Source organism: Telopea speciosissima, unplaced genomic scaffold, assembly GCF_018873765.1.
Source record: "Telopea speciosissima isolate NSW1024214 ecotype Mountain lineage unplaced genomic scaffold, Tspe_v1 Tspe_v1.0352, whole genome shotgun sequence".
In the NCBI taxonomy this organism is placed as follows: Eukaryota; Viridiplantae; Streptophyta; class Magnoliopsida; order Proteales; family Proteaceae; genus Telopea; species Telopea speciosissima.
The window spans coordinates 20600-38909 of NW_025317688.1; the positions used below are offsets into that span (position 1 = coordinate 20600).

The window sequence follows — 18310 nt, forward strand, 5'->3', positions numbered from 1 at the left end:
CTTTTTAAACCCTAGTCCAACCCAACCCTGACCCAGAGCCAGAAAAATTCAAACCTAACCCGCCCTTAAGGTCAGACCGGGCTGACCTTGATTGGCCCTGACCATGTGGGGAAGGAGATGCATGGGCTGGCCAAGCTGGAAAGAAGAAGAAGAAAGAAGAGGAAGAAGAAAAAGCATAAGGAAAAAAAAAAAAAAAAGAATAATAAGAAGAAAGAACATGAAGAATAAGACAGGATGGGTTAGGCCGGGCTCAGCCTGAGGCCTCAACCCTGGCCCAACCCTAACTTAGGGCAAGAAATTTCCAACCCTGACCGGCCCTCAGGGCCAGGATATCTCAATGACTCAACCTAGGCCCTGTTCGGGCTCAGGACGGGCCAGGGTGGGCTCGGGCCATCAGGACCAAATTTGCACCCCCTAAGTTTTGGCCACACCTTTGACTGTTATGCTCAGTTTGGATTTAATTTCGAAAATGGGGTATGGATATAGGCGGGAAGTTACCACTAGGTTTCAAAAATCTAAATCATCTCCAAAATATCCAGTGGTCAAATTCATAACATCACCTTTCTTTGTGGCACAAGTAAATGCACTAGACAAAATAATGTTTCTAAATCTAATAGACCAGAAAACCTTTTCCTTCAAAAACTGAAAAAAAAAGAATTTTATTCACCATGGTCTATGGGATAAGATGGTTTTGGACTGGGTCATTGGAGTAAGCCATACGAATACAAAGATGAAATGGCCCACATGGAATGCCCATTTGAATTTGATGACTTAAATTTCCTCATAATTTAATTCACATGGCAAACCTATACTAATCAAATCAGATATATTAATAATGTCTTAAGGAATAGGTATTAGCTAAGCTTAATTTATAATATTAAACGGACAAAGCCTGTGATTAATACAATACATTATAGTTTACCAAAAACAAAATACAAGATATCATATAATAGAGACTTTTATCAAATATAATCAATAAGGTTAGCTAAAAAAAATTTATCAACTTGACACTTCGATATTAGTAAGGTATTTGGAGCTTTGTGTCATTGACTTCAAATAACTTAACTTGTTAAGAAGAAACTGTTATCATCATATATACATGGCACATGGACTCTAAATACTAGAGGACAAGGGTTCCACGGTTTCAAATTTAAAACTATTGGATTGCTTACATATTTTTTATTTTTTTTTTTATATATTATGATAAGGAAATTGTGGATGCGGTTATAGTAGGGGTGTCAACCGATCGGGCTTGGTCAGTTTCGGTTGGACCTAATCGGTGTCCATCAATTTAAGGCCTTGCACCATATCTGCCCATTTAGTTAATTGGGCATCATAGGCTAGAGCATGGACGCATTTCTATTCGGTCAGTCGGTTTCCGATTTATAATCAGATTCAAGGTAACTATGATAATCAGGATTTAAACGGACTAATTGATTAATTGGACTATAAATAGTCCTTAAACGGGTTAATCAGACTTAAACGGTTGTAATTTGTCGGTGACAGTATTTGGTCGGTCCCAATCAGGTGACCATTGGGGGCGACTACCTTACATTGAGACTGCCCGATTATTGCTTGAACTCAATAAATTTAATAATTGGTTTGATCAATCTTGAGGTTCAAACAAAGATGACGATTCAAGATCTGAGTTTACTCCTTTGTGGCATATAGAGAAATAGTAATTAATTACTAACCATAGGTAATGAATCAAGACAAACGTAACCAATTTTATGACATAACAAAGTTTGTCACTGTTTGCCACAATAGCAAAATATGGGCCGGATGGGTTCATGTGATAAAGAGGATTTGACCCTGATTTCACTGGTCAAGTTTCAGCCCAGTAGAAGAATTGTATTAAGTGTATGCAGAGTGAGAATACCAAAATACCATTACTAGAAAATTACATCATTGTTAGAAACTTTGAAGTTCAAAGTCAGAAATTTCTTTTTGACAAAAATTTTCATACATAGTCTTGCCTTAAATGCAGTTAGTTTGGCAAAAATATCAATTTGAAATGACATAAAAATCCCTGCACCCCTTTGTTTGATGGAATTGATGGAAGAATCTCCCCTGTATGAATATCTTCCCCTTTTTTTATTTTTATTCTACCAGCTTGATTTACCCCCAAGAAGAAGAAAGGGGAGTGGGCAAACTTTTTTTTTTTGGTTAAAAGGTGTTTCAATTCATTAAGTATTGCTGACCCGGTAACTGATGCAACTCCAACTTCATGGTCTGGTCCGAATGATGGGTTTGTTAAATGTAATTGTGATGGAAGCATGTCTTTTGGGTCATAGATTGGCCGCCTTGGCTGTATATGCCGTGATTTCAATCAATGGCAACTCTATCTTTGCCATTTCATGCCATACTGCTTTTAACAATATTTTGGAAGGGGAAGCGTTAGCTTCTCTGGATGGCTTTATTGGAGTTGAGATCGATCACATGGTTTTGAGAAGGTTTGCCTAGAATCAGATAACATGAATCTGATCACATATTTGCATGATGGACAACGCCTTTCTCTATTTGTTTGTTAGGCCCATTATTGAGGAGATTCAATATCTATCCTCTCTCTCGTTGTTTGTTTTTCTTTTTCATGTATGTATTTCAAGGGAGATTAACAAAACAAAAAAATAGACAAAACAAAAGTAAGGGAAATCAAGAAATCATTATAGACTCAAACAAATCTATAATGAGGTTTGCCCTGTATATCCCATCGAATTTCCTCAGTTACAAAAGAAGCTAGGTGGCACATTCCAAAGAAATTCGTTCTAGTGCAAGTTGCTTTTTTTGTTAAAGCATTAGCCACCATATTAATTAACTTCTCGATAGAAATTTGAAATCCTCCAAGAAATTGTGTCCAAATAAGTCTTGAAAAAACTTCATTTTTTGCATTAAACACCCACAGGATATTCTGGAAGAGAATAGAAGTCACAACCTCATTAATATGGAGAGGAGTGTGTTGGGTGTGGGAGGGGTCTGGAGGGTTCTCTGAATCCGAGGGAGTCTTCTGTTCCATTTGAAGAAGATACGGTGATGGATGGAGTCTATCTCTCATTTTGTTCTACAGGGAGGAAAGGTTGTTTATGAACTTCCCAAAAGTTGCATCTATTAATGCAGCAGCTAAGGAATTGGAGGAGCATGGAGATTGTGATCATGCAAAGCAAAAGAAGATTAAAAATTTTCTCAAACGAGGATCAGATTAGGAAGTCTGATAGGGTTGCTTATTTTCGAAAGTGAATAATGTGGGTCCTCTTCTAGAATATTAGAGGAGTAAAGAAGGTTGCAGTAAGGGTCGTCTTGAGTGACCTTTTGAAAGAGAATAATCATGATATGATATCTTGTGCATTGCTAAACCAATGGTGGAAGTTAGTAAATTCCTGAATTTGTTCTTTAATAATTTGGGTTTTAATTACCTATTCTTTTATTCACAATAAAAGGGAGTGATAAGATCCCAAATTTGTGGGTGAGACTGGTGCATGCGAATTGCTTTAGGGCAATGGGGAGAGATATTTCATTAGAGTTGGTTGCGGTGCTAATTAAGTCTGTCCCTTGGGTGGTTGTTGGTGATTTCAATGCTACTCTAGTTTTCTATGAGAAAAGAGGCTCGTGTGCATTTAGTTTTGGTTCTATAGCTGAGTTTGGGGTCATGATGGATGAATGTTCGTTGTTGGCACCTGGCGATGCCAGCGCAGGGTAGAACATTCACGTGGTCAAATAATAGGAGATGGGGAATGTGTCAGTTGTCTTGGATAGAAGCTTTTGTAATGAGGTTTGATTATCTTTTTTCCAAGATTGTTCTGAGAAGATTCTGCAGAAGCTTTCCTTGGACCACTCTTCGATTGTGGTAATTTCAGAATCTCTAGTGAGATTGTTTCCATAAATTTTGGATCGACCATGCAAATTTTCACCAACTTGTCAAAGATTCTTGAGATGTGGCGATTTTTGGGTCGCCAATAGGGATGTAAATGGATATTCGTAAATCCGTATTCGATCCGCGTTTGTATCTGTTTAGGAGAATCTGAATCTGTCTGAAACTAATCGGATACGACCGATTATTATCCCCCTATCCGACCGATTATTATCCAATTCGTTTAGTAGTCCGACGGTAATAAAATATCTGAAATATAACCCTGTGTTTATCTATCCTTTTAAGTTACCTTATTGGATGTTGTTATCTTATTTTTACAAATTTATAAGTTAAGATAATGTGATTCATTTTCTAGATTTGCTATTGGTTTATATATATATTATTTTATGCAATATGATACATGGAATTACATATCCATTAAAAAATCAAAAGTGAAAAACATAAGAGAATAAAAGACTAAGAAAAGTAGAAGAAAGGGTAGTTACTGAACTCTCAAGTCGCAACCCTAACCCTCATCATAAAAATGGTAAATATGTCAACGGATAGTCGAAAAATCGTATTCAATCCGTATTCATATCCATTTAGGAGATTTTGTATTCAAAAAATCCCTATCCGAAAATTATCCGAATTCATCTAAATATAATCGGATACGAATATGATGATGCCACTATCCGACCGAATTCGATCCGTTTACATCCCTAGTCGCCAATATACTGTTTCGCACATAAATTAAAGAGACTCGAATTTTGTATTGAGGGCTTGGTCTCGAATAGTTTTTCCTAACATTGATGTTCCTCTAAAGAATGCAAGTTGGCATTGAATGGCATTCAAGAGAGTATGGATATGGTCGGGGTTAATGATTGACTCTTTGGTCATGTGGTAAATGTGAAAACAACCTATTTAAAGGCTCTTGAGGTTGAGTCTGGATCATCTCCAACGAGGCACACGCCCAATGAACATCCAAAGTTACTGGGTTTGTGTACAGTCAGCTCAGCCATCGAATGACTTATTGGGCTCTCCAACTCATTAGAGAGGATCCCGTCTCCCTTGAGAATCATGAAAAATTGTGGGCAGAGAAATCTTGTATCAGATGGATCTTTGGTGGTGATAGAAATTCAAAGTTCTTTCATTTGTTCAAGAAGGTGCGAAGATCAAAAATTGATCTTAGAGCTTTGAAAAAGAAGGATGTCTTGGTGGTAAATAATCAGAGTCAGTTGGCGGCTTATGTATCATTGATGAGATGGATACACGGGTTGGAGGCCAACCCAGTGCCATCTAATGAGGAAATCAAGAGGGCCGTTTGGGATCTTGATCTGGACAGTTCCCTCAGACTGGAAGGGATTCTTTAGAGCTTTTTCAAGAAGTGTTGAGATATTATTGAGGACGACATTAAGCTGTTAAATGGTTCTTCAGTAAGGAGGTAATACCTAAAGGGATTAACAACAATTTTATAGGTTTAATTTCGAAGGTGGATGGAGCTTCTTCTTTGAACAGATTTTGGCTCATCTGTATGGGTAACGTTTTTCGTAAGACCTCGACCAAAATTATGGTTTCTCATTTGGTTCCTCTACTCCTCAAGTTAGTGTGTGAAGAATAAGTGGAAAGGGAATGTGTTTTTCTTGAATAGAATTATGACGTCAGAGCTTTTCAAATTTAATGCATCTCTCAATCTTTGGAATCAATATTAAATTGGATGTTCAAAAGGCATATGATACTTTATCACGGGATTTTTTTTTTCGGTAGTCCTGACGTGCTTTTTCTTTTTTTTCTTTTTTTTTCTTTTTTTGGGTAAAAAACAAATTCATTGAGAAATCGAGTCGAAACAAGCAATGACATCTAAATTACAAAGATTTATCAGCCACTGAGAGATAACTGGCCAAGCAATCGGGGACTCATCCGAAAGGGCCAATCGGGCCAAGGAGTTTGCAACTGAATTAGACGACCTTGGAACTAAACTACAAAAACAAGCAGCAAAGGAACCTTGAAGCTGAAGGATATCAAATCCCACCCCACTGATCTCCAAATCGAAGCTTTTAGAGTTAATTTGGCAGATCAAATTTGAGCAATCTGACTCCACCACAATGGAAGAGAAACCACACTTCGCCGCTTGAAGAAGCCCAATTCTAACAACAACAGCTTCAGCGAAAAGACTTGAGACACCATCAAAACCCGCAGTAATGAAAAGTGGATTCTTTAGCTTCATCAGATTTTCATATGTACTAGAATTTCAATTCTTTTAAATCGAGGTCCAGTGGGTTTTTTTCTTGTGTTCACATAAGCCTTCATCGGGGTGACCCGATTTCTCCTCTTCTATTCATGATGGGCCAATAACGGATTGGGATCCCATGGACAAACTGGGCATTCAACAGTTGCTCACCACAGGGTCAAGAATCCACTGATGGCTCGCAGTGAGCTAATACACGCTGCTGGTCCACCCAGTCCCTCATAATCAACCCCCTCCCCGCTTCACCCTCTCCTCTAATTCATAGGTGGGCTCAATGTTACCGATTTTACAACCCATATGAACAGGAAACCTGTAGCCTCCAACCCAAAAGCCATCACATCAAGCTGCGTTTCTGGCATCCTGGATTGGGAATCGAATGGCAAATCACAAAGGCAGGCAACCTACGTTGTTCGTCCAACCATCTAAATGCATGGATCAGATGGTTTCTCCATATCCATATCACCATCAAACAATAAAAGTTGGATCCAAGCACCATGCTTTGGCTCCATTTCTAAAGAAGGATTCCAATGGTGCTACGCGTCCACCTTCTAGCTCGACAAAACTGTTAAGCCACAATCCATATCTGATTGATGCTGCTATCAGGTTCAGGTGTGTTGTATAAAGCCATGAGGTTTTGCAGATGGCCATTGATAGCGATCTCACTTGTAGAATTTAAAGTGCAAAAGAGCATGTATGCAGGTTTTGGCAAAGTTTTGCCTTACTTGTATGGTTCTGGAACTTAAGCTATGATACGGCAAGGCAATGACGGACATTAGTAGAGTTGTAGTTGGCAAAGAACAGCTTCGACATTTTGGGTTGAAGGGACAAAAACTTCTGAAGCTAACAGCTTAAGTTGTGGGAATGTCTGTCATGGTTTGTCCCAAGTAAAGTTGCTTAAATTCTGAAACATAATGAGCAATGGAGTTCAGTGAAATACTTGTTACTTTGTTCTGGAGACTGAAGGCGAAAAAGTCGGTATTTAACGCATGGACCATACACGAGGAATATTTGGGACTGTCTACACACTATGGAGCAGACAAAAAAGAAAATCATATACCAATCAAACAGTAAAAATGAACACTTTTATCACTATGTTACATGTAAAAAGACATCAATACATCACAAGAGGTAAATCTAATATGAAAATCAGACTTCTAGAAGGATAGCTACTATGAAGTAGTAACAAATGACACACAAGGGAACCAGTAACGCCTTTTACCATCTACGTGACCATCATCAATCATTGCAAGCCCTTCCTGTGTTATCCAACAAAGGAGTTCGAGATACTTCCACACATTAGTAACAATTCTGAATGCATATTGAAATTGAAATTGGAACAAAACATGCACTTACTTCCAGTAGGGTCTCGAGGGCATCGATAGCGCGACCAGATGACCAAGAGAGCCGCTTCTCTACCTCTTCCACTGTCACATAGCCTTGACCCTAAAGTAGTCCAACTCAAACAGAATTACATAATTTGATGAACTCTAGGAATAACAGATTCACAAGGTAACTTGAGGTCTGATATCACAAATCACAGTTGTGTCCCATTCTCATATTGTGTACATGATGAGTTCCTTTCTTTTTATATGCTGGAATGACAAAATAGAACAACGGTCCACGAAGGTAAACTAAAAAAGCCTTACGCTGGCTTTTGAAAGGCAAATGGATTGAAATCATCATAATTCAGACGTACATTACTAAAGAAGCATCAAGTTCACATTATCATGATTGATGTGGATCGATTTTAGTCAAGACAGCTATCTTAATTACAAAACTTGAGATGAAATGAACTTGGTTCTTTTATTTTTTGGGTGAATAAAAATTCATTAACCAAAGAGAGACAAAAACCCCAAAAGGGGATACAAAGAATAGCTCCAAAAGACAAAGGAAAGGAGCTAAAGAACAACAAAATACAATCCTTAAAGGGCAAAATTCCAAGAGGATATAATGTCTATTTCTGAGGGAAACAGAATACCGCAATAAAACTTGTTTCTTCTTATTAAACTATGGTGTGTTGAAATTAGCCCCATTACCACAAAGATACTGTGTACTCCAATTTCCACAGAGAACTAAAATGAAGCTATGAAAGATTTCATTCGATTTATCCATGATGCAGCATTAATGCTCGTGAGAGAACACTTCACCAACTTTCCCAAGGCAATACATTTGTCAATACCCAATTCAGTCACTTAGGCTGGCCCAATCAGACAAAGCAACTGACTGGCTCTGGATTTACAATTACCAGCATGCAAATAAACAACTTAAAACACAATCCCAGCAGATTACAATTAGAACAGAACCATCATATGGATTAGGAATACTTTATCCAAAGAGGATGGGCCTCGGTGCAACGGTAAGGTTGCTCCACTGGGACCTAGTGGTTGTGGGTTTGAGTCAGGAAACAGCTTCTCCATACAGTGGGGGTAAGGCTGCATACATTATGGCCATCTCAAGACCCCACAGTGGCAGGAGCCTCGTTTACTGGGTACACCCTTTTCAGGAATACTTCATCCAAGTGGATGAGAACTCCAATCCGAATTGATGACCCAGATCAAGTTGAAGTGTAGCAGAACCGTCCCAAACCATCGAGCAGACTCAGTGAAGAAAGCCTCCCTTGAAAACTAACCACGGTTTCAAAAATTGGAATCAGATCGGTCAAGTCGGGTGATTCAGATTGGAATCGACCATGATCGATACAGTCGATTCTGATCACACTCCGATCGATTCTGGCTGATTCGATTCCTGATTCTGTGTTTTGAAATGTTGCAAATAAACCTAGAGTATCTACATATGTCTTAAGAACCAAGCCGTTGATGGGGTCTAGAGTTTCAAAGAAACTCCAAAACACAAAAGTCGCCATATCTCATATGGCAGGTCATCCAAATTCTCTCTCTCTCCCATTACCCAGTAATTAACAGCCAAACAGGAAAAACTGTCTACTTTGGTTATCCCTTGTATATGAAGTTGCAGTGGCACTGGTAGCTCCATCTACTAGATGGACTCACCCAGTAATCGATTAGCAGTTTCCAGTTAGAATAGTGGTTCCTATTTCAAGTTAATAAAATAATCGCAGGGAGAGTGTGAGCTATACTCAAAGTCGACTTTCTAATTAGATTGGACCTTCATAGTTCATACATATGTTAATCGACTTCTAGGGACAACAAATTTTGGCTATACTACTCATAGTTTGGGTAGGATGGACCAAACACATGTGATGCAGTTGGGCGTTGGAAAAATTAGGAATTAAATTTTTTATTCTTTATTTCAGCCGTGGATACAAGTAGTGTTTGAGTCAAAGTTGTTTTTGTTTTACAGTCCAATTAGAGTTGCAATTTTGTTTCAGATTAAGTTAGAGTTTTTCTGATTTCAGATTTTTCAGATTCAAAGTAGGATTAGGATTTCTTTTGCTTAATACTATAAAATAACATGTAACCCACGATGGGATTCAGTTTTGGATAATGAAATTTATTTGGTTTAGTTTGATGGATGGCTGCCGTGAGCTGTGCGTGCATCTCCTCCCACTATTAATTCTTTCTTCTTCTTCTCCTTATCTTCTTCTTCTTCCTCTTCTTTTACCCAGCTGCTGTTTGTGTTACTGTACCGAGAAAGGAGTGATTGAACTCCTTGCGGTTCTCTGGTTTTGGCCTGAGATCGTAATTGAGGGCAGTACCCACATAGACGATCCTAATCCAGGGGTTTCATCACTCAAATCAACCTCTGTTTGAAGATCAAGTCGATGTAAGGACCTGCTTCCCTGTTTTACAGCCAGATCTGGTTTCAGGTCGCTTCGGTTCCTCTGCTGCTACTTTATTCCCACTGGTTGCTGGTGCTATTGAGAGGCCTTGGGGTGTGGTTTCTATTCTCAAAATTTCAGACCGAAAGACCTCCAGTTGAGCGAGAACTCACAAGAATCGTGAAGCCCTGCTCCGCCTGGTTCTGTTTGCCAAAGGTTGAAGATGAATCCCCTTCACTCACGATCTAATTAGGTTCCTCTATTATATTACCCTCTTATTTTATTTTAATTTCCCTTAATACCCATCCCTTTACCATAATCTCTTTTGTTCCTTATTTTGTTTTAGGGAGAATGTTCCCTGTGCCACAGCGCAGGCTGCGCCCAGGCACATGGTAATGTAGTCCTAGGTAGGAGTAGTCCCACTAGGAATCAGGGTAATAGGATCACCAAACAAGGCTTTCCGATTGGGACAGCTCAGGCTAATTAGGGCAGAATTAGGGTTAGGGTTAGGGTTTCGAGCCAGGGTTTTATTTGGTAATGATGTGCAGGTTTTTAGGAGTCTATTGGTGTAGGTTTGGATTGATTTGGATGAAGTTGGAAATCTAGGGTTTCGGGTTAGAGGCCTTGTAAAAATGGAGTGTTTTTAGGATCTAGGATTTAGGGGTGGATTTGGGGAAAGGGGTTTATAGGGTATTAATGGGCAGGTCTAGGGGGTTATTTTGGTATAAAGAAGTTAGGGTTTGGATGAGTTACGAAATTCTGCAATTTAAGGCAAAATTAGATTTACGGATTTGATGGACAGATTGGGCTGCAACTGAGATCGAGTGGAGGGATAAGGCTGGACAGCTTTTAGAGTGAGGCTAGGGTTATGGGAATTGATTAGGGTTAAGTGGAGGATTAAGAAGAGAATGAAATTGCAGAATTATAAAACTACTTACTTGAAGTAACACTGATCTCCAACAGTAGCAGATTGAAGAAAAGCTAAGAGAGGACCTCCCGATCTACAAGATGCAAGGAGTCACTGGGGATTCCAGTCCTTCAACCTTGATATTACTCACAAGGGGGGTTTTGATATGACACACAAGACCGTCTCTGAAGACAGAAGTAGCAGCAGCAAAGACAGCAGCAAAACAATATTTTTTATTAATCAAATTCGTATTCAATGCTGGCCTCCCTTACAAACTTATATAGAAGACTCAAAAATAGACTTAGACACTAAAAAGGAATGGCCTAACTTTATCCCTAACCTATTAGGTAACTTAAATTAACCAGGAAACTAGAATACTAAAGAAAATAGACTCAAAACATGGCTAGACTTATAGAGTCCTAATCCAACCCAACTTACATCACATGACCACTTAACCAAGTCACATAATCACTTAAATTGAATCAATTGGATGCAACCAATTTGAACCGGCTCAATTAAAAAACATAAAAATAAACTACGTGTTGGGCTAATCCTGTATGCAACCTATATACCCCTAGTTTAGGCTCATTAAAGTGGCCTAATCCATAGAAAACCCTTGGGAACAAAGGCCCAACATGTATATAACCCAACCCTAGGCCTATTTCTAAAAAAATAAGCCAATTTCTATGATGAACCTGCATTACATGGGCCAACCACTTAGGGGGCAGGGTGGTCATTGCGCCCACCCCCATGTGCCTGGGCGCAACCTGCGCTGCAGCACAGCGAACAGCGCCCCTTTGTTTTATTTCCAAGTTTCCCCATTGTTCTATTACGTTGCATCCACTCACTTTGTTTCCATTAATTACAGTTCTGCCCTTCCTCCTTTATAACTTTTGATTAATTACAATTTTGCCATTAATCTTTATAAATCTTGATTTATTTACTAGTTTGCCATTCAACTTTGGATTTGAGTGCTTTTCTTGGGTGGGCCCTTAAGCAACCCAATAAGGGTTATTTCGACATGTGGATGCACAATTAACCTGGGGACCCACCTACTTCTTACAAAACGTGTGAACCTACTCTATCTCTATGTGCTAAAGACCAAAGGGCCAAAGAACAGACAAAAAAGACCACACTCGAAGAGTATATCCTAACAATCAAGAAAAATTCACAAAGTACAATAAAAAAGTTTTCAGCAAAAGAGATTAAAGGAATTAATAGGAATGGAGAATAAACAAACCTGGGCCAGGTCTAAAATTTCATTGTGGTCCTTGTTCAATTCAGTGGGAACAGACCGCACAAGCTTTTTCTTTCCAACAGAAATCACCTCAAAACCACTACCCAATACCTGAAAGATTCATGCATCAAATTCGCACAGCCAGACAGCAAAGGATATGGAAATAATTCTGGGTTCAAAATGAAGGTACTCTGAAGCAGTAAACTGAGTAATGAAAGTGGAGTGAATTATACAACAAACAAAAGGGGAAATTGAAGGCAATGATGCCGGCCCCTCTGCTAGGCAGCAACCAGCAAGGCTGCCCCATAAATGTCAGTGTTATGTCAAATGTGCAGTAGGAGGATAACACTCATTATTGAATAGAGCCTACCAAGGAGATCTAATAGGCAAAACCTTACAACCTGATCAGATATCTATATCCATGTGCTAAATAACTTTTTTTCTTTGATACCTACACCAAACTTTACTCCAATCAGAAGAATATGATTACTAACTAGCATTAATGGAGCCTTTGGTTCATGAGAGGATTAAGCTTAGACAGGTTATCTGTCTATACAGTCTACAATATTATAAATACCATGTCACCTCCCCCATTCAAGAGTTTTAGAAGAGGAGGCATAGCCCCTCAAAACCAATTGCTATGATGGAGGAATCTGTAAATTTGGGAATTTGGGACATAAAGCATAAACAGTGAGAGGATAACAAACATGCTGACTCTTTGTTCCTCTGTAATAAAATATGTAGAGATGTTTCTGTAGAGAGGATCAGAATTAGAACATAAGGCTTGGATGATTAATTATCATCCCAAGCACAGCTATTTATAATCATGAAAAACAAATAACAGAATTACATGAGCAATGTGGAACTAAACCACATACAAGAGAGACATAATAAAAGAGAAAAGACATAATAAAAGGGAAAAAGTCCAGAATACCCCCACGGTATTCTGGCCCATACAATCCAACACTCCCCCTCAAGTTGGAGCATATATATCATGCATGCCCAACTTGACTAAGATAGGAAGAAACATTTTTCCCTCAAGCTCCATGATCCTGGCTAAACTTGCTGTCAATGATGCTAGTATTGCCTAGTTGTAATTACTTAAACATCGCAGGTTTTTTCTTTGACTTGAGGACAGGAAGTCTGCACCAGGCACACACAAGAATATGGTCATTCTGACATACCTCCTGAACACAAGGGGTAGAAATATTGCACATAATAAGACTAATAGTTGTCAAGGCGAAAAGGCGACCCAAGGCGGTAGAGGGGTGCCTAAGTGCCTAGCCACCCAAGTGTTATTTTTTATTTCCCCTCTTTTCTAACATTATTTAGTATGCTACAATATATACCTTATATTATCAAAAATCAACATTAAGCCACATCAAGTCATCAAAAATCAACTTAGAACTAGAAGACAGCAGAACTGAAGAAGCAAGCTATTGGAAGTTTGAAACAATCAAAACATACATTTGGTTTATATTCTTGGAATTGGTCATTGTCCTGGTATACCTAGGTCTCACATTTGGTTTATACTATTCTAATATGATCTTATTTATAAGTAATTAAACTGCTCTCGATTTAGAGAAATGTTCTTGTTCTATAAGAAGTTTGACTGGTTAAATGATTTTATTTTTATATGAGACTATTTTATATTAGATAGATCACAAAACCAGCTTTCAACAAATCCAAGGTTACTTAAATCTGATTTATATTGAAGGAGTTATGTTCCGGTCAAACATTATTTGGTGTACGCGAATGTGTAAAAATCGCTTTGAATGAAAATATATTTTTAAATATCAAAACAAATGAATAATTTACCACTCTTTTGGTTTGTATAGAAAAACCCCAACATTAGAAAGTTGAAAATTTCACCTACTACTGAAAATCCAGTTTTTGTTCTTGAACTAGGGGGACGGGGGGTTGACTTTTATCCTTTTGGAATTTGATTTTTTAACTATTTTTTATTAGATTCAAATAGAGGGTATATGCTTATTTATGAATAATATCTGAAGTAAAATCATTTACCTAAATAATATTTCACATAAATAAGGGCCAAACCGGGTTCGATACAATACTACTAAGGCGACAGTCACCTAGACCCTAGAAAATCCACCTGGACGCCAAGGCAGCGTCTAGGCGACACCTTGACAACTATGATAAGACTTGCTACAATACCTTCAGTTTGCTTATAGCACGCAAGCAGTCATCTTCTGTCACAGATTCACGAGCAGCTTTTCGCTTTTGGCAAAGCAAATTGCGGAGCTCCTGCAAGTCGATCAGCCCTCCATTGAGAGACCTTGTAGCCAAACAAATGTCAACAATTTGCACCCCTGCCTAGCCAAGTAAGAAAAATTATCTGAGCAGAGGAATTATAGAAAAGTATATAAAACTCAAAATATTAGTTGGAGGACTATTCACCAAACAATCATTATATATGGAAAGAAAAATCTACGTGAAGCCAAAAAAAGATCCACACCTTAAATCATTACAAGAAAGTTGGAAGTACAAACTTCATTAATAAATAGACTGAAGACTTTTATCTTCAACAGATTACAAGAAGAAATATCTGAATTTATCTCCACATTTTGATCTTGAATCAGTAAAAGCTTGACTACTAATATATGCCCTTGATGGCTGTTATGAAGGTTTGGGTACACAAGACACTTGAAGGAGCCGAAGAAGATGAGCACAATATGAAATTACTATTTTGCAATTCTACAAAACCATATATAGCAATATGAAATGATTGTAAACCGCTCAAAGTCCAACTTGGGGAAAATCCCAGTGGATCCACATTTGAATCTTTTATAATTTGATTATCCAAAATCTGATTAATAATCAAAGAGATCTACATTAGGTGATCTGTGTTAAGATCTGATTATTAATCGGACAATGAAATCTGGATCAGATTATCTGAATGCGGTAAAGTTTCATATAATTATTATTTTTTTTTTTTCCCCGAATATTAACTGGGGCCCGGGGGAGGCCCCTATAGCTTTATTAATGAGAAATAAATGAAAAAACACATACAAGGTGGGGGACATAACCACCTTACCCAAGCCCATGGGAGAACAGATCTCTCACTCACACAATCAAAAGGGAACCCAACCCTTACACCAGGAACAACCAAAAATAAAAGACTACAATTACTTTCGGAGGACTGGAAGACCAGCCTTATCTTCCCAAAGAATACGCCTCAAAGCACTCGGGTGCTCTTCACCATTGAGATAAACATTGTTAGAGACAGTTTCACAGGAAAAATTAGCAAGCCAATCTGCCGCTCTGTTACTCTCCCTGTATGAAAAAGCAATACAGGGACGGGTGGATTCACATAATGCAAGTTTCATATAATTATGATGTATATATACAAATTTTATCTGTAGATCATTAAAAATATAAGCATAAATAAATATGAAAAATATTATATGTTACATACATATTATCATGTATACATTATAACTTATATACAATCAAAAGGGGTGTGGAGCTCACATTCTACTTATAGTACTTGATGCATCTCATATTCCATAGCATTTAAGTTAAATTTCAAATGCACTAACAATATAGCTGAATACGAAGCTTGTGCCATAGGATTAGAAGCAGCACTCTTAAAAGACATGAGGTCTATAGAGATTCATCATTGGTCATCTAACAAATGCAAGGAAAGTGGAATACGAAGGATGAAAAGCTAAGGCCATATCAAGAACACATAAATGCCTAAGCTAAAGAATTTAAGGAAATTTCCTTTGATCATCTCCAAAGAGATAATAATAAGTTCCCTGATGCATTGGCTACTCTTGCATCAATGGTCAAAGTGGACTCAGGAGTAAGGGTACAACCATTTGTAATAGAACAAAGAGATTAACTGGGTTACTTAGATACCATCAATATGCTCTTACGACAAACGGACGACCATAGTATGCGAGTATTGTAGATGTCATATGAGATGGAAAATACCCAGATGGTGCAACCACAAAAGAAAAAACATTTTCTAAGGAGATGCGCCACTCAATTTGTCCTACATAAAGGAATGTTGAATAAACGGTCCGATGATGGTGTGCAATTAGTGTACGTTGATGAAGAGCAAGCACAAAGAGTCAAGGATCAAATCCATCAGGATATTTGTGGTCCGCATATGAATGCTAGGATGTTGGCCAAAAATATCCTAAGGCTCGGTTACTGCTGGAATACTATGGAGGCAGATTGTACCAATTATGTCAGGAAGTGTCATAAATGCAAGATATTTGCCAAATTGATACATGCATCGTTGACAGAGTTACAGACTCTAAGCTTTCCTTGACCATTTGCAACTTGGGGTATACATAGTTGTCAAGGCGTCGCCTAGGCGTCTAGGCGCCTAGGTTGACTTGGGCACCTAGGCAGGCACCTTGGACGCCTAGTTGGTGTCGCCTTGATTTTGGACATTCTCCAACACCTTAGGTCACCTAGACGCTATGACAACTATGGTATATATTGTTGAGTTATGTAACCCGATAAGGGTATTTTGGGTGTTTTCTATGTTTTATTTCCTTTATCTCCCTCTCTAGCTATCATAATCGGCTATGGAGGGTTATATTTGTAATTCTGCCCTATTAATGAAATCTATAAGTAAAGGGGCTGAGTGAAGGCATAATTCACTCAAGCCATTCTTCTCTCATTCTTCTAACATGGTATCAGAGCAAATCTGATCTAGGGTTAGAACCAGCTTTAATCCCATCGTTGCTTCCTCTCTCTAACACCCCTCTCTTCACCTTCAACCTTCTTTACCTCCTCCACCTTCTTCTTCTTCTTCTTCTCCCTTTCTTCTTGGTCTGAAATCTGCAATACGGACAGCATAAATGAGGTGATTGATTGATCTTGTGCTGTCCTCTACCTACCTCAATCAGCTTATGGTTTAGAAGATGCTGTTGGATTAATTAGCTGCCGCCACTCTTTGCGATTTTTGGAGTCTTCATCTCTTGAGGATCGAATCTGCCCAACCATTGGAGATCGAGGCTTCCATCCTTGAAGATACACATCAGCACCCTTGGCCAGCTGCTATCAATAGTCTCTCTACATCAATCAGCATCCTTCAGCAGCTACCTTAGCCCTTTTGCCAACAAATCGATATCTCCATTGTCAAGTTTCTTTCAACACCTTGACACTCAAATCGATTTGGGGTTTCTCTTATTTGCTGCCACTGTTTTTTTTAGGGACACTTCCCTCATTCTTGAAGAGTGTTTGATCCAAATTTGAGGCGCTTCCTCCAAGTATTGATAAAGTTCTCAACACTCATCGATTTCAGTATACAAGTGTGCACACCAGGTGTTTGATGAATTGCCCCTTATAGTTCTTCTTCTCAGTTTGGTGTGAATTTTTTAGGGTTTCTTCCATCATCATTGAAGAGTACTCTGTTAATATTTCAGCCTATCTTATTGGAGATTTCTTGGGGATTTTGCTGTTGCCTTTTTTCAGCAAGTAACACTGCCTTGTTTATTGGAGCCTTTCTTTGAATCATCATGACTGGCTTGGATGCCTCTTCTGCAACCTCTGGGCAAGATGGACAGCCCCAGACAAACTTCCTTCCACTTTCTGCTCCTATCAAGCTCGATGGGACCAATTACCTCAAGTGGTCTCGGACCACTTACTTGACCATTGTTGGCCGAGGGCTGGCTGGCCATATACTTGGGACTAACCCAATGCCAACTACAGCTGGGCCTCCGCTAGAGAAGTGGCTGTCCAATGATGCCATGGTTATGTCTTACTTGTTGGCATCGATACAACAAGATCTGTCTGACAATTTCATGCTTCTGGAGACAGCCCATCAGATCTGGAGTTCCGCCAAGGAGACTTATGGGAGTGTTGGGAATGCTAACCAAGTGTATGAGATTTGCAAGAAGGCTCATGATCTCACTCAGAAGGAGCTGTCTGTTTCTACATACTATGCTGCCCTCAAAAGTCTATGGCAGCAATTGGATCATTACTCCACTTATCAGCCCTCCACACCTACTGATGTTGATGCCTACCATCAACACCTCAACAGTGACCGTGTGTACGATTTCCTAACTGGTCTAAATGTGGAGTATGACCCTATTCGGATGCAAGTATTGAACCAGTCTCCCTTTCCTACACTGGAGCAGGCCTTTGCAATGAATCATACTGAGGAGACTTGTCGGGCTGCGATGCTATATGCTCCTCCGGTTACTAGGTCTGCCCTACAGACTACTTCCAGCCCTGCTCCTATTGCCACTACTGACAGTGGTAATGCTGCCTCCAGAGAGCCTGTCAAGTGTGAGCACTGCCACAGGCCCTATCACACCAAGGCCCAGTGTTGGAAGTTGCATGGGAAACTTGCTGATTTT

General features: G+C 38.9%; 1 protein-coding gene across 1 annotated transcript; it reads right to left on the minus strand.

Annotated features, from left to right (window-relative positions):
- Positions 1-7146: 7146 nt before the first annotated feature.
- LOC122647997 (vacuolar protein sorting-associated protein 22 homolog 1-like) lies at positions 7147-15588 on the minus strand. Its single transcript, XM_043841276.1, has 6 exons — positions 15478-15588; positions 15143-15346; positions 14145-14303; positions 11973-12080; positions 7443-7532; positions 7147-7345 (listed from the first exon to the last, which is right to left on the minus strand). The coding sequence occupies exons 1-6, from the start codon at positions 15586-15588 to the stop codon at positions 7259-7261; spliced, it is 759 nt and encodes a 252-aa protein (XP_043697211.1). The 3' UTR covers positions 7147-7258.
- Positions 15589-18310: the final 2722 nt, after the last annotated feature.

Coding starts and splice junctions, on each gene's coding strand:
- LOC122647997 (XM_043841276.1), bottom strand. CDS start 15,588: ATGTCTTTTAAGAGTGCTGCTTCTAATCCTATGGCACAAGCTTCGTAT. Junction 15,347..15,477: donor TGGAATATGAGATGCATCAA/GTACTATAAGTA, acceptor AATGATCTACAG/ATAAAATTTGTATATATACA. Junction 14,304..15,142: donor GTATTCTTTGGGAAGATAAG/GCTGGTCTTCCA, acceptor TTACTTGGCTAG/GCAGGGGTGCAAATTGTTGA.